The 14,714-nt window shown below is 53.4% G+C and overlaps 3 protein-coding genes across 9 annotated transcripts; 1 reads left to right on the forward strand and 2 right to left on the reverse strand.

Annotated features, from left to right (window-relative positions):
• Positions 1 to 472: 472 nt before the first annotated feature.
• On the reverse strand, positions 473 to 8,584 carry NFKBID (NFKB inhibitor delta). 5 transcript variants are annotated; one of them, XM_006068774.3, is made up of 12 exons: positions 8,438 to 8,563; positions 6,939 to 7,039; positions 6,699 to 6,759; positions 6,113 to 6,330; positions 5,668 to 5,858; positions 5,481 to 5,586; positions 5,216 to 5,362; positions 5,050 to 5,101; positions 4,809 to 4,957; positions 2,307 to 2,423; positions 1,848 to 2,012; positions 473 to 1,134 (listed from the first exon to the last, which is right to left on the reverse strand). In XM_006068774.3, exons 4-12 carry the CDS (start codon positions 6,116 to 6,118, stop codon positions 1,081 to 1,083), a joined length of 987 nt encoding a protein of 328 aa, XP_006068836.1. In that variant the 5' UTR covers positions 6,119 to 6,330; positions 6,699 to 6,759; positions 6,939 to 7,039; positions 8,438 to 8,563; the 3' UTR covers positions 473 to 1,080. The 5 variants fall into 5 exon arrangements, with proteins under 5 accessions (XP_006068836.1, XP_006068837.1, XP_025125730.1 ...); XM_006068775.2 differs by lacking the exon at positions 8,438 to 8,563 and adding an exon at positions 7,684 to 7,934; XM_025269945.2 differs by lacking the exon at positions 6,113 to 6,330 and having other exon boundaries at positions 8,438 to 8,584.
• HCST (hematopoietic cell signal transducer) lies at positions 7,815 to 11,334 on the forward strand. 2 transcript variants are annotated; one of them, XM_025269984.2, is made up of 5 exons: positions 7,815 to 7,901; positions 9,903 to 9,998; positions 10,389 to 10,412; positions 10,516 to 10,622; positions 10,826 to 10,956. In XM_025269984.2, the coding sequence occupies exons 2-5, from the start codon at positions 9,956 to 9,958 to the stop codon at positions 10,904 to 10,906; spliced, it is 255 nt and encodes an 84-aa protein (XP_025125769.1). In that variant the 5' UTR covers positions 7,815 to 7,901; positions 9,903 to 9,955; the 3' UTR covers positions 10,907 to 10,956. The 2 variants fall into 2 exon arrangements, with proteins under 2 accessions (XP_025125769.1, XP_006068838.1); XM_006068776.3 differs by lacking the exon at positions 10,516 to 10,622 and adding an exon at positions 11,185 to 11,334 and having other exon boundaries at positions 7,875 to 7,901; positions 10,826 to 10,957.
• Positions 11,335 to 11,453: 119 nt separating this feature from the next.
• LOC102406319 (transmembrane immune signaling adaptor TYROBP) lies at positions 11,454 to 14,434 on the reverse strand. Of its 2 annotated transcripts, none has more exons than XM_025269973.3 (5): positions 14,218 to 14,434; positions 13,814 to 13,840; positions 13,519 to 13,653; positions 13,318 to 13,361; positions 11,454 to 11,689 (listed from the first exon to the last, which is right to left on the reverse strand). In XM_025269973.3, the coding sequence occupies exons 1-5, from the start codon at positions 14,417 to 14,419 to the stop codon at positions 11,624 to 11,626; spliced, it is 474 nt and encodes a 157-aa protein (XP_025125758.2). In that variant the 5' UTR covers positions 14,420 to 14,434; the 3' UTR covers positions 11,454 to 11,623. The 2 variants fall into 2 exon arrangements, with proteins under 2 accessions (XP_025125758.2, XP_006068835.2); XM_006068773.4 differs by having other exon boundaries at positions 13,318 to 13,364.
• Between the last annotated feature and the right edge of the window lie 280 nt (positions 14,435 to 14,714).

The raw sequence follows: 14,714 nt of genomic DNA on the forward strand, positions 1-14,714 counted from the left end.
ATTTGAGGACATGATTACCTGGAAGGGGTGGAAAACACTGGTGGGGGAAGCACGAAGTGACACAGAAAAGGAAAAAGCTGCCATGAAAGGGCATGTTAGCAAGCCAGAACCACTGGGTACAGAACTGGAGGTTCATCCCGTCAGGGAACTTTGAGAGCCCGTGTAGAACACACACAGTCATCCCCACTGATGTGGTGGGCCTGGAGCATTTACATACCATCTCCCTTCAGTCAGTCACTGGTTGAGGGCTACTGGAGTGGGAAGAGGCAAAGCGGGTACCAGTGGTCTGAGAAGGCCCACAGGCAAAGACTCGCGTGCTGGCCCTGGCGGTCAGACCAGGCGGGGAGGGTGACAGGACGTGGACTTGGCCCCCCCACGGTGTTTGCTACAACACCCCACCCAGACACGCTCACCCAAACACAGCTCCTCAGTCACTTCCCTGCACCAATGATGAGCGATTAGAGAGTAACGGTTCCAGTTCAGGTGGAGTTTAATCGGGAGCTTCAGAGAGGGGAGGGGATTCACTGGAAATACCGACCTCTGGGGCAGGGGCCTGGTTGAGTTCTGACTTAAAAAGACCTAGGGGAACCTAACTTAGCAGAGTCCTTCCTATGTCTCAGGGTTAGGGACCTGAAGGGGCTGGGTCCTGGGGAGTTCACTGGGTCATCTTGGAGCTCTACTGGGATGGTACCAGAAGCTGTTTTTGGGGACACTCCAAGTAACATGTAAGGGAGTTATATCTGGGGTTCCAAATGTAAAGAGCTGAGTTAGCAGAGGGGACCCCGAAAGATCCTGCTGGGGAAAGGGGGGGTCTAGGGTGTTTCACAGAAACAATCAAGGGGCCTCGATTTCACAGAAATCATCAAGGGGGCTCCTTGTGGGTGGGAGAGGGGTATCATATACTGCCCCAAATATTGGGGACTGTTTACCCCCTAGCAGCCATTTTGGGGTTTTAATGTAAGACCCCAAAGACTGGACATTTTCTACATACAGTATCACGGATTTGCAACATTAGCATACGCTGGTTGTCCCACAGGACGGTGGGGACTGGAAAATCAGTCCAGGTTCTGGGTTTGCGTCCTAAGAGGACAGGCCTGGGGGTGCCACTCGGCTCCTCTTCAATAGCTGCCGGAGCTGTGGACAAAACAAGATGGGGAAGAAGTTTGAGAGGCTGCAGGGAGAGATGGGGCAGGCGCACCCTGTGAAGTTGGCAGTTAGAGAGAAGTGAGTCGACCAGATGGGTTTGAAGGTCAGATGTGTGGGAATGGGGGTGAAGCCTCGTGCACACAATGAATCAAGGCTCCTGAGCAAAGGTGTTGCTGGCTGGGAGTTCCCACCTTGTGATTAGCATTGAGGACTGGAAGTCCAAGGGGAGAAGCTAGGAGTCAGAGTCACATTTGAGGGTCAGAAGTCCCACTCTGAGGTCAGGACTAAAAGTCAGGGGGCTGGAGGTTATCCTGGGGATCAAAGGTCACGCTTTAAGGTCAGGATTCAGGGTTAAAAGTAGAGGTCATACTCTGAGGTCAGGGTTTAAATAGATATCAGGAGGAGTCACCTTATCAGGCAAGAGAGCAGACACTGAGGTGCAAGATCACTTTTGTTTTTTGGCTGTGCTGCATGGCACGTGGGATCTTAGTTCCCAGACCAGGAATCAAACCCAATCCCCTTGCAGTGGAAGTGGGAAGTCTTAACCACTGGACTGCCAGGGAAGTCCCTCAAGGTCACATTTTGAAGTCAGGGTTGGAGAAGGGTCAAGGTCACCTTCTGAGACCACAAATAACCCTCTAAAGTCAGAAATGGATGGGGTCAGAGGTTCACCCTGCAGTAGGGGCTGGCTCAGTGCTCACCCCCTCGGGGCCCGGCCCAGGCCGTAGCAGGTGGACAGGCTGCTCGTTCTCCAGGTTGCGCAGTGTTGGATCCGCTCCAGCTGCCAGCAGGCACCGCACAATGGCCTCCTGGGCCGGCCCAGGGGGCAGGGCGGCCGCCATGTGGAGGGCGGTGTTCCCATGGGCCTGGAGACAGTGAGGGGAGGACTGCTAAGGATGCACTCAGCTGGCCTGGGCTCTCAACCTAACACTCTCTATATTGCCACATTCACGTCCCACATGTCCCCTCTCACGTCCCAGAGCCCTGCTCCACACCACATTCCACACAGCCCTCTGTCTATGTCCAACATGTGCCTCTGGTCTAGGTCCATATCCTATACATCGTCCCCTCCACAGCCACAGCCCACAGGACCCCCAGCATCCAGCTGCCTGTCTCTGCCACATCTCACCCAGTCTGCACATTCCAGCCCAGGCCCCTACCTTCATGTTGACAAAGGCCCGCGGGTCTCCCCGTGGCAGTGCCAGTAGCAGCTGAACCAGGGTCGGGTTGGCAGCCTGCACAGCCAAGTGCAGAACAGTCTTGTTGCTCTTGATTTCCTGTGGAGAGGGAAATGGCGGAGGTCAGGCCAGTCCTCATACCCAGGCCTCCAGCCATGGAACCCAAGAGCCTTTAGAGACTCTGTTCCTCTTTTGCAAGCACCCATATGTACATCGGAGAAGGCAATGGCACCCCACTCCAGTACTCTGGAAAATCCCATGGACAGAGGAGCCTGGGAGGCTGCAGTCCACGGGGCCACTAAGAGCTGGAAACGACTGAATAACTTCACTTTCACTTTTCACTTTCATGCATTGGAGAAGGAAATGGCAACCCACTCTAGTGTTCTTGCCTGGAGAATCCCAGGGACGAGGGAGCCTGGTGGGCTGCCGTCTGTGGGGTCACACAGAGTCAGACACGACTGAAGCGACTTAGCAGCAGCGGCATGTGTGCATTAAACAGTTGTATGCACTGTGCACTCTACAAGAATACCAGATTTAAGGGGGTGCCATTCAGATCATGGAGCAGAGGTAAAGACTTTGCCTGCCAATGCAGGAGACACAAGAGACATGGTTTTGATCCGTGGGTTGGGAAGATCCCCTGGAGGAGGAAATTGCAACCCACTCTAGTATTCTTGCTGGGAAAATCCCACGGACAGAGGAGCCTTGTGGGCTACAGCCCATGGGCTTGTAAAGAGTTGGACACAACTGAGCAATTGAGCGAACACAAGCTGTCATTAAGACAGTTTTCCAGCCCAGGTATCATTGAGAAAAAGACTCCTTTTCTAGTCCTCCAAAGGAGCTCTCTGGATCTCTGGACTAGCAGCTGCCCTGGTCAGCCCACATTCTATTGAACACCATAAAATGCACCAACATCCCACATGGACTATTTTATCTACAAGGATGACAGTTGAGAAGCATTTATCAGTGGACTCCTAAGCCTATATCTACTTCCATATTGAGTAGCTCTCTTCATATTTTGAAGCAAATAAAGACATTTTCCACAATGAAACTTTATTATGTGCCTTCAAAGAATCCCTAATGATAATAAACATGAAAAACTATGTGTTTAGACATAGAAAACATACTTACTAAAGGGAAACAGGGTGGGGGAGGATAAATTAGGAGTTTGGGGTTAGCAGAAACAAACTACTACATATAAAATAGACAAACAAGGTCCTACTGTGTAGCACAGGGAACTAGACTTAACATCCTGTAATAGACCATAATGGAAAAGAATATGAAATAGAATATGTATATATATGTACAAATAAATCACTTTGCTGTATACCTGAAACTAACACAACACTGTAAATCAACTATACTTCAATAAAAAATTTTTTAAAAAGGAAAAGAAAAGACATATCATTGCAATGTGTGGGCTTTATTTGGATCATAGTTTTTTTGTTTTTTTTTTTAATGAAAAAAACAAATGTATGTTACTGTGCTTGCATGCTCAGTCACTAAGTTGTGTCAGAATCTTTGTGACCCCGTGGACTACAGCCTGCCAGGCTCCTTTGTCCATGGGATTTTCCAGGCAAGAATCCTGGAGTGGGTTGCTATTTCCTTCTTGAGGGGATCTTTCCAACCCAGGGATCGAACCCTCGTCTCCTGCTTGGCTGGCGGATTCTCTACTGCTATGCCACCTGGGAAGCCCATATGTTACTTTAGAGCCAAACAAAAACTTGAACAAAAGATATTTGATATTAAGAGATTGTTAATTTTTTTAAGGTGGAATAATGGTACTGAGGTTAAAAAGAATTCTTATCTTTTAAGACAAATATTTATGGGTATAATTTTACCCATAAAATTATAAGCTTGGATTTACTTAAAAATAATACAGGGAAGTGGAGAAGCAAATGGAATAGGACTAGCTTTGAGTTGCTGGTTATTTATGTTGGGTAGGTGGAGTTTATTATATCAATATAATTTTCTGTACTTTATCCGTGTTCAAAGTTCTTTAAAACAAAAAAAATCCAAAATAATGAGTGGATGTGTAATTCTTTCAGCCAGCCTTTGAAGGAGCTACTGTCAGGAAGGAGGAGAATATATGTAGTAAGAGCTGGATTACAGGGTCAGGCCACCTGGGCTTGAATTCCCTCTCTGACACTTAGAAGGTACAAGATTTTTGAGTCCTTGAGCCTCAGTTTCATTATCATTAAAATGGAGAAGGCAATAATAGCACACACATCAAAGCATGTTTGTGAGGATTCAATTAGCTAATCGGTGAAACTCAGTGTTTAATAATAGTTAAGTGCTTGATAAATATAAGCTAAAATCATTAATATTATTCCCAGTTGACAACTGAGACACAGAGAAGTGAAGTAACATGTTTAAGTTCACGCCACTGACAAGGGGCAAGTCAGCATTTATTTAGCTTTCTTGGACATTCAAGAGCTCCCATCCCACAAGCCCCCCTGGGGGCTAGCTGTCCACTGCCCAGCTCACCTGGCTGGTGTGATCAGCACCCATGTGCAGCAACATCTTGACGCAAGCCAGTCTGTCCTGGGCCTGGGTACTCAGTACTGGGGGATATAGGTCAGGTGGGTGCATAGCCACGTTGAGGGCCAGGATGGCTGTGTGGAGTGGGGTGAGGCCTGCAGAACAGAGACAGTGAGGACTCTATATCTGGAGCACTCCCCTGACCCAGCCCCACCTGCCACAACACCCTGCCCACCATTCAACTTACCCTCAAAGTCTCTGGCTTCTATGTCAACTCGAACCCCTGAGTTAATTACAGCCTGGAGGAGAAGGCAGAGAGCTGGCTTAGAGTCTCTCCAGGCCATGTAGCCCTGAAACTCAGGATCTAGGCAATCTAGCCCATCCCACTCATCCCATCTGCCAAACAGACATACCAAGAGGACTCTTGGGAGCCCATACGTAGCGGCCACGTGTAAGACAGAACGTCCTCGATGGTCAGTGGCGTTGGGTTCCGCTCCCAGGTTCAGTAGATCCTCCACAATCAGGGGTTGGTTGGCAGCAGCAGCCACCAGAAGAGGGGTCTGCAGGTGTCAGGAAAGGTCAGTCTGGGCCCCCCATCCTCTACCCTCTGAAAACCAGGGACCCAGGCCCTCAGCCCTTTTGTCCTCAGATCCAGGAGACCAAGCCTCCAGCCCTCACCTTGCCCTTATGCTCACGAATGTCTAGATGTCTGTATGCTTGGAGCATCTCAGCTGCGGCGTATGCTGCCCAGCGCAACCCCCGCGCGGCAAACAGGTGCAGGAGCCTAGGGACAGGTGGGGGGCAGCAATGAGCACAGCACCCCAGCTGAGCAGGGAGCCCGCAGACTCCACTCCCCTGTACTCACGTGTCTCCCTCCTCATCCTGCGCCAGCAGCTTTTGGGGCCCTAGAGCCAGCATGTGAGCACGGGCGGTGTCCAGGGATGGTCCAGTGACCACAGGAGGCAACTGTGGAGGTCCTGAGGGGAGCCCAGAAGCCCTCCAGGATCCTGCCTGTGGCAGGGAAGGGTCTGCATAGAGCCGAGTGTCCAGGGGGTCCTGAAGGGTACAGAGGGTGGGGAGAGCCAGTCAGCTGAGAATTCCCTCTTTCCACCACACACATATACATACAGAGTGCTAGGCAGAGTGGCTGGATGTTCCATCTGCGGCCAGTAACCCTGGACCTTTGGGCCTCAGTTTTGCCCATCTGAGGAATGGGTTCCTGACCCAGACATCTCAGAATGCTGTGCTGCATAAGGACAACTGGGCATCTCAGGGACCCTTCAGCATCCAGTTCCCATTGTCAGGCTCACCTCCATCCCCAGGGGAAATGAACACGACCGCCCTGGGTCCGAGGGTGAGTAGAAGTCAGGAGTCAGAAAACTTTCAGCAGCAGAAGCAGGATAAGAGTAGAGGCTGTCCGTGTAGGTAGCATGCTTGTTGGGGTCCCAGTCTACAAAGCCAGTGGGGGGCGCCAGGCTGCCAAGTCCAGAACCCACAGTCTCCTGGTGTGCTGGGAAGTGAGTATGGCCTGTGTGTGAGAGGAGGAGGAGGGGCAGGCCCGGTTACCAGAGTCAGGGAAGTAGCAGCCCAGACAGGAGCTGTATGAGGGCCCAGCGTCCCCAGGATACAGAAAGCTAGTACTTCTGGGGCACCAAAGGGCTGGAGGTTTGGACTGTGGGGGCCTAAATGCCTGAACACTGAGTGAGGGCCTAGACTTCAGGCTGGGAGCCTGGACCCCAGGACTACATGCATAAACTACTGAGCTCCAGAGAATCTGGGAGATGAAACTTCTACCAGGTCTCAGCAAGAATGAGGGCCTAACACCTAAGTTCTGGAAAGTTCTAAGAGCAGGGATGTTTGAGTCCCTGGGGGAACCAAGTGAGTTTCCAGACTTACCAGCTTCACCCTCATTCACAGATGAAGTCAGGGGCTGGGCCAGGGGAGGTGGGAACTGTCCCTGTAGAGGCCGAAACAAAAAGAAACAAGGGGGAATTTGTCCAGCAGACTTCTCGGTACCCATTCCCCACCTACAGGGCATCTAAGTCAGGACTACATCTCTAGTCAGCCCTGAGGGCCCTTGCCCACCAGGACATGACCTCATGGGAGTTGTAGTTTATAGGGCGTCCTGGGGCTCACCGGTAGCGCACAGGCGTCTGGCTGCTGCTGGCGGCGCCTCTGTTCTTCTAGTAGTTTCTTCACTGTCTGTGACGGGCAATGGCTGCGCTCATTCCGGCTCACTGCAGGGTGAGGAGGGAGGGAAGTTATCAGGGGTCTTTAAGTCACCCAAGGGCGCGGGGGAGTGGATCTGAACATCCTCCTCGCCCTCCCGCGCGGAAAAAACTGGCACACTGCGTCGCCTGAGAACTCCAAAGCCAATCTAAGATTTCGGGTGCGGCGCCGCAGCCGCCTCCGCCGTTTCCTTCCTTTTGCTCCGCACTTTCCCCTCTGACCCAACTTTCCACCAGCGTCGTGGAAACTAAGGAAGGGGGTGGAGGGCGCCCTCTGCAGCCCCCCTCCCTCTGACCGCCACTTCCGTGAAAAATCCCACCACACCCTACCCCCATATCTCTCAGTCCTGAGGAATTCGGGGGGATGCCGGGCTTCCCTTCACAGAGACGCACATGCAAGTTCCCAAATCTCTCTGCCCTAGAAGCTGCCCTGATACTTTTCCTCGGGAAACCAGATATCCGAGTCCCCAGCCTCTCTCCCTGAGGAACTACGAAGTCGACAGCCCCCTGGCTCTTCAGGGATCCGAAAGTTCGGACCTTGCCCCCTTCTTCAGACCCAGGAGTCCAAACCCCACCCCACAGGAGTCTGGGAGACTCTCAACTGCTACCCCAGGACCCAGGAGTCCGGGCCTCAGCCTACTCCCCTCTAGGACCTGGGAGTCCCAGTTTCCAGACTCCTTGTTCATGCGACCCCAGAAGCCTGGGCCCTCGGCCCTCATCCGGTTCGGGCGGAAAAAGGGTTAAGCGCGGGAGGGCGGACTCGGAAACAGCCCAGACGCGACGCGCTGACGTCACGGCGCTCACGCAAGGGAATCTTCCACCTCCCGCTTCCTCTCTACCCCATACACCAGGTGTCCGGCTCCGAAACGCGGTGCGTGGCCAAGCGTGGCGCTCGTAGAATCCCCGCACATGGGGAATTCCTGCTCAGCCCGGGGACCCGGGCCGGGTGGCGATTCGGGAAATCCCAGGGTGGGAGCAGGGTCACGGGCCGAGAGCATCCCTGCAGCCAAGCCTCGGACCTTGCCTATCCAGACCTTGGCCAATTTCAAACGCCCCCAAGGACTCAATCCAGCCTCTTCTAGAGTATGGCGGCTGGGTCGCCAGCCCCTCCTTCTAGGACCCAGGCAGGGCTCGGGGCTTCCCAGCGTTTTCACTCCCAGGACCTAAGATTCCGGATCCCCAGTCCTTTAGCTCTCCGGACTCGGAGCCCAGAATCCCAGCCGCTCCGGCATCACGACCCAGGACTCTGCACCCTCTGCCCCCTGCACACATTGGGTTCTCACTCTCAGCTTGATGCTAGATCCCTCACTCTTGATGTCCATCTCCGTCCCTCAGAACCTCAGGAGTCCGTTCCCCAGCCCCTCTCTTAGGGGCCGAGCGTACTTCACCTCCCCGCCCCCCAGTTACCTCGGGGATTGCGTGGTGCTGATTGCGGGCCCCCAGGGCCCCGGCCTCGGCGCTGCGCCAGCCTCGCTGCTTCCCCGCGGAGCCGCCGCCGGGTCCCCGATATTGGACCGGGTCCCCCCGCGAGTTTTTAAACGGAGGTTCTGGCCCCGCCCAGTCCTGGGCAGGGCCCCTCCCACAAGCCCGGGAGTCCCCTTGGTGCGCTCGAGCGAATCTGGTGTCTGAATGGGCGGAGCTCATTTTGAAAGCCCGACTCCGAAGTCTCCTGGGAAAGAGGAATTGGGAACCCTATCTTTGGTCTGAGGGAGAAGGTTCCTGGGGTGGCGGACTCCTGAAGGAGGAGGGAACTGGGGACCCGAATTCCTGGATCTTTGTCCAAGTGGATGTTGGAGGCCTTGACTTCAAGGCCCTGGGCTGGTGGAGGGTTGGAGGACGCTGCCAGTAATACCAGGTCCAGGGAGAAGGGGGCTGGGGTTCTGGACTCCTTGGTCTCAAGGGAGGAAAGGTCTATAGGTAGAGTGATATAGGTGGACTCAAATTTCCCCTCTTCCCCACATCACCTTCTTTTTCAGAGGCCGGTTCTCATTTGTTCATTCGTCGTTAAAAAGAATTTATTACTGCAAGGGAGGCACTTTGCTGGGTGCTGTGGTGTAGCTGTGAACTAAGCAGGCAGGAATTCCCAGCCCTAGAGCAGACTGTCATTCCAGTGGGAGGCTCGTTTCTCAGTTCCCATCTTGGTGACCATGTAAATCACATTTCTCCCCTGCGTTCAAGACTGTGCTCTCCTAGTTCTCCTCCCTCACTTGCTGCTCCTTCCGTTTTCCTGCCTGTTTACTCCTCTTCACCCTTTCTTGGTGCTGGGGGAGGTAGTGTTGCTCCTCTGTCTCTACTCGCTTCCTTGATGATCTCATCCAGTCTTATGGCTTTAAATACCATCCATGAGCCATCAGTCCCCAAATTTACATCTCCAGACCAGACATCCCGTGAACTCAAAAGAGGCCGCTATGGTCATTCAGCTTCTCCACAGGGAGCTCTATCAGGCATTTCCAACTCAGTTTGCCAAACCTGGGCACTTTTTCATCTAAACCTACTTCCCCTCCTTCTCCATCCTGTCAAAGGATTCTCTGTCCTTCTTAGTTGCTCAGACCAGAATCTTCGGTCATCCTGGATCCCTCTCTCTCATACACACTCATATCCACTCCATCAGCAAGTTTTGTCGTCTCTACTTTAAAAATCTTGCCAGAATCTCCCCAGTGCCCACACCCTGGTCTACCTGTCATGTCTCACCTGGACAATCATAGCAGCCTCACTGGTCTCTCTGACCCTCCCCCTGGTTTGTCCCTGAAGGCAGTCAGAGGGATCCATCACCTCTCCCCCTCCCACACAGACACACAGGAAGCAGGTGGCCTTGTCACCAACAGGGTGACATCCGCTATTGCTGCCTCTCCACTCCCCCATTGTTCCTCAGGACTTCTCTGGACCTAAGCCCTTTGAGAGGTCCCTTCCAGCCCCCAGCCCACCATGGTCCCACCAGGCAACATCCTGTTCCTGCTTTTGCTCCCAGGTGAAGCCAGTGGTTACGGGGGCTGGAGGGGGTGGTGTTAGAGTTTTGTGAACAGGACAGTTTGGGGTGGCATCTGAAGGGAGGGGTGCTGAGGGCGGGTCCTTCTCTCAGTGCCCTTTCCTTTCCAGAAATAAACTTCTGGGCCGCTTCTTTGGGAAGGGAAGCTGAATTTGGATGGCTGCCTGTCCATCCCCTTCTATTGCTGGGTCTCTGCCTCTACTTCTGATTTCCTGTCTCTCTCTGGGTCTCTGGGTGCTCCCCTCCCACTTGGCCCCTCTTCTCATTTGATCTCTCCGGAGTGGAGGTTATTTCTCAGGGCATCTCCTTTCCCTGCGCCCTGTTTTGAGAACCACCTCTGCCCACTGATCTGCCTTCCCTCTCCTTTCACAGTGGCTACAGCTCAGATGACCCCAGGTGAGAAATCAACACCCCCTCCCCTTCACGGCATCACTTCAGGTCCTCCTTCCATTCCTAAAGTGTGGCCTGTGAGTCCGGAATCTCACTTCTCATCCTCTAGTTGGAGCCGCCAGAGGATCTGCAGCCCTCTCTGGGTCCCCACTTCACCATCCTCATCACCAAACTGAAGGCCCAACAATGCGCCAACCCCCCGACCTGTCTTCAGGGGTACTCACTGTGCCCAAAGCACAGTTCTGGGAGCCCTAGGACATCCCCAGCTTCTCTCTGAATCTCCATCACCCCTCTCCTTCCCCAGGAATTCTGGGACATCCATCCCCAAAGGGATTTCCTTTGTATCGTATGCCTGAAGCCCAGCCTTGAGCGTCAGGAACCCCCTCAGCCGCCTTCTTGTCTTGGTCCCCACCCTTTAGGTTCCTGTTCCGGATGTGGGCCCCTCTCTCTGCCACTCCTGGCAGGCCTTGTGGCTGCGGATGCTGTTGTGTCACTGCTAATTGTGGTGGTGGTGTTTGTGTGTGCGCGCCTACGCAGCAGGCCCACCCAAGGTGAGAGTAGGGACAGGGCTGGGCCTAAAGGGACAAGATGTCCCCAGGGAGGGGGTCCCCAGGGTGGGGCCCCCCTTGGGCAAGCCCTCGAGGTTCCGGGGAAACCCTGGGGGCGGTGCTTGGGGGAACTCCTGAGAAAACCCCTGAGGCTGGGGGTCCCCAAGGGGGTGGAAATGTGGGTGGGAGGTGGGTGGTTAGGCCTCGTGTTTGCTCTCCCCCACCCCCAGAAGATGACAAAATCTACATCAACATGCCTGGCAGGGGTTGACTTCCCTGTAACTGCAAGTTTTGACTTCTGACCCTCTCATCCTGCATGTGGGTGGCAGCACAAGAAAATCCACCCTGGTTTGGGGCTGGAATAAAGCCATTGAAATACCTCTTGTTCTAATTCTTTCTCCAAGGCTCCTTCTCATTTATCTGTTTTCTGGGTCCTTGATCCCCCCAGGACTCCATATATCCCTACCCCATCAGCCCAGGGATCTGGAATAACTCAGCATTGTTTGTGTGCTCCAATGTTTATTTGGGGGCAGTAGTGGGGAGAGGTCTGACATCTCACGGAGGCCACTCTGTGGATCTGTGTCTTGATGGGATTAGGAGTAGAGTGCTGAGCAGGCCTCAGGAATGACTGGATCCAGGCATCAGGTCGTTGACTGCCCTGCTTTGGACTCATCTGTAATATGGCCTCTGTGTGTTGAGGTCGCTGTAGACATCTGTCCTCTGGCCTTGGAGCTCCTAAGGGATGGACAGGGTATGGACCATCAGTGAAAGGACCACCAGGGTGTGGACCAAATAAACTGAAAATCTAGCTTTCTTCCAGGGGCTGGCAAGGCCCCTGGCAGCTTTTTCAACTTTGTGGCCATGAAAGAGATCTGGGATTTTATTCAAGGGCATTCAATGTTCCCCTCTTCCCTGTGCCTCACCATTACGCCCCAGGCAAGGGGCCTTTGGGTGTGCTTTTCTCTCTGCCTGGAACACCAGTTCCCCAGATATTCCCATGGGAGGTTCCTTCTCCCGCTTCTAGTCTCAGCTCATGGAATTTTCTCAGAGAGGCATTTCTTTTTTCCTTTGACCACATGGCATGTGGAACAGAGATCAAACCTGGGCCCCCTGCATTGGAAGCACAGAGTCTTAACCACTGGACCACCAGGGAATTCCCTGAGAGGCATTTCTTGGTTTCCTCATCTCTAGTTTCTCCTCCTCACACCCCAGTCGTTGTCACATCAATCTGCTTTATTTTCTTCACACTGCCTCCCCAAGTGATCTTGTTAGTTTGCTTCAAGACTGTCTCTCCAGCTAGGATGTAAGCTCGCCAGCATCTAGCCTAAACAAGCCCTCAACAAATTTCACCAAAGGAATGAATAAATTGGGGCTTTGCCCTAAAGTGTCACTGCCTCCCAGTAACTGGGAATTCCCTTGAGTCTTCTGGTCCTCATGGAGCCAAACTTGAGATTCTTATACTTTACAGAGAGACTTTCAAGCCACAAGTGGGACAAACCAGAGCTGGCTGCAGACAAGTAAAACAGACTTCACAGAGCAGGGTTCACAGTGGGGGTGAGGTAAGGGTCTGTGGCCCAAGATGCCAGCCTCAGATAGAATCCCTAAAATCACATACAAATGCCTGGTCTGGGAGTTCATCTTTCTGAAGAGGGTCTGTTTGTCTTCCATTAGATTCTCAGAGGAACTCATGACCCCGTAAAGGGTTAAGAATAACACTGACAGGGTGTGGGAGATGGAAAGATGACATTTGCGTCATGGTTCTTAGTTGCGGCCTGTGGGATCTAGTTCCCTAACCAGGGATTGAACCTGAGCTCCCTGCATTGGGAGCACGGAGTCTTAGCCATTGGACCACCAGGGAAGTCCCTGTATCATAGCTCTTAAGGAGGGTTTCAAGGATACTTGCACTGCCCATAGATTATATACACAGTTTTACATTTTTAGTATGGATTTTTCAAAGGATTTTCTCTGGCTTTTGTCAGTTTCTCAAAAGGATACAAGATCTGCTCCCTGCCTCCCACTATTAATTCTAAAACTCCTCATTTTAAAGTTACCAAATTGGGTTGAATTATATCCTCTGCTCTTCGGAGGACTTCTCTGAGAAATCAGCATGTCCTGGCCTGGGCTTTTCCTGCCTTCTGGCTGAGGCAAACCATCCCTGAATTTCCCCTCCGTACATTTTAAACTGAGCCTAAGGTCATGACTGATCACTGAAAGCGGTTTTGGACGCTTCATCTTCAATGTTTGAGGAGCTCCTGAGAAAGTGGCTTCAGGGTCTGGGTTCTGCGGGGACTGCGGGAGGGCCATTTCGGACAGACAACCACAGGGCCGGAGTGAGAGATGAAGCAAGAACTTGGTTTCCTTACCTGATAATGCGACTCTGTCTCTGTGATGTGCTGTTTCCGGGTCACTGCTTGGGGGTGGGGTGAGAATTGGGACTATTTTCTTGTTCCAAAGTCAGTCCCTCCATCACCTCCCTTTGGGTGGTTGTAACTTGGGAGCTTACCCTTCCCTTGCCAGGCAAGTCCTCAGAGGGTCCCAGGCCATCCCTAGCCAGCCCCACTCACCCTCCGTAGCCCCTCGCCCCCGAGGGACCAGCCGACCCAGGTAGTACACAGCCAGAGCGATGAGGAGGGTCAGCATCAGGTCCCCCAGCACGATCCCTGCCAGCACGCCCGGGCTCACCGAGGAGCAGTTGCATTCTGGGAATGGATGTGGTACAGGAGTCAGGGGAGACCACTGGGAGTGGGAATTGGGAGGAGGTGTCAGTCATTGGAGGGGACGGGTGGAGAGACTGAGGAAGGGTCCAGAGGTGGGGTGATCTTTGGGAGGTAGGGCGGGGATTGCAGGTTCTAGACCTACCACTCTGGGCCTGGACAAGGCTGAGACCTGAGGAGAGGAAAAGAAGGTAAACTGAGACAGGGGGCTGTGACTGCGGGGTAGGCATAGAAGCTGGGGAGGGTGTCTCCTGATCCCCGGCGGGCATGAGAGGGACTTGGGGGCTGTCCTCAAGGCCTCTGGACTGTTCCTTCTACATCGACTTGTCCTGTCGCAACACTCTTAGAGTCCCCTCCCTCTGCTTCTCCCTGAGGCTAAATCTTGGGGTGGGTAGGGGCGCAGGCTCTGGGAGAGACTCATAGGGTTTGGGGGGCTGGGGATCTGCTGCAGTCCCAACACTCCCCCGCCCCACTTCGATTCTCTCTTTCCGCCCAGCTCCCTGCCCTGCCCCGTGCTGAGCCCAGAAGCTGCAGAAGCCCCCAACTCACCACCCACAGTCAGAAGGAGAGATAGGAGCCTGTCGGAGGGTCTAAGGCCCTCCATGATGCAGGCAACGCTGCTGGACACCACAGTCCAAGGCGGGTGGGATGTGGCGTAGTGTCCAACCCAGTAAAGGAGGAAGTCTGAGGTGGGTGGTGGCAGGAGGGAGGAGGGGACAATGGGGGAGGAGGAACAGAGACAGGCAGACATCACCAAAGAGAATCAGGCCCAGACACCCCAGGCTGCAGCCTCTAGTGGTTAGAATGCAGGGCAATGGGCGCATGTGTCCATTCAACCTTCACCCCCAGACAGAGGTCCGCCATCATTGTCACAGGAGGGGCCCTGGCTGACCGTGATCGGAGCTAATCTCTGCCTCTTCCTGGCTGGACAACCTTGAGCAAGTCACTCAACCTCTCTGGGCCTCAGTTTCCTCACCTGTAAAACAAGGAGTAAAATAGTACCTACTTTGAAGGGTGTTGTGGGGTCGAATGAATTTGTATCTCTA

Source organism: Bubalus bubalis, chromosome 18, assembly GCF_019923935.1.
Source record: "Bubalus bubalis isolate 160015118507 breed Murrah chromosome 18, NDDB_SH_1, whole genome shotgun sequence".
Lineage (NCBI taxonomy): Eukaryota > Metazoa > Chordata > Mammalia > Artiodactyla > Bovidae > Bubalus > Bubalus bubalis.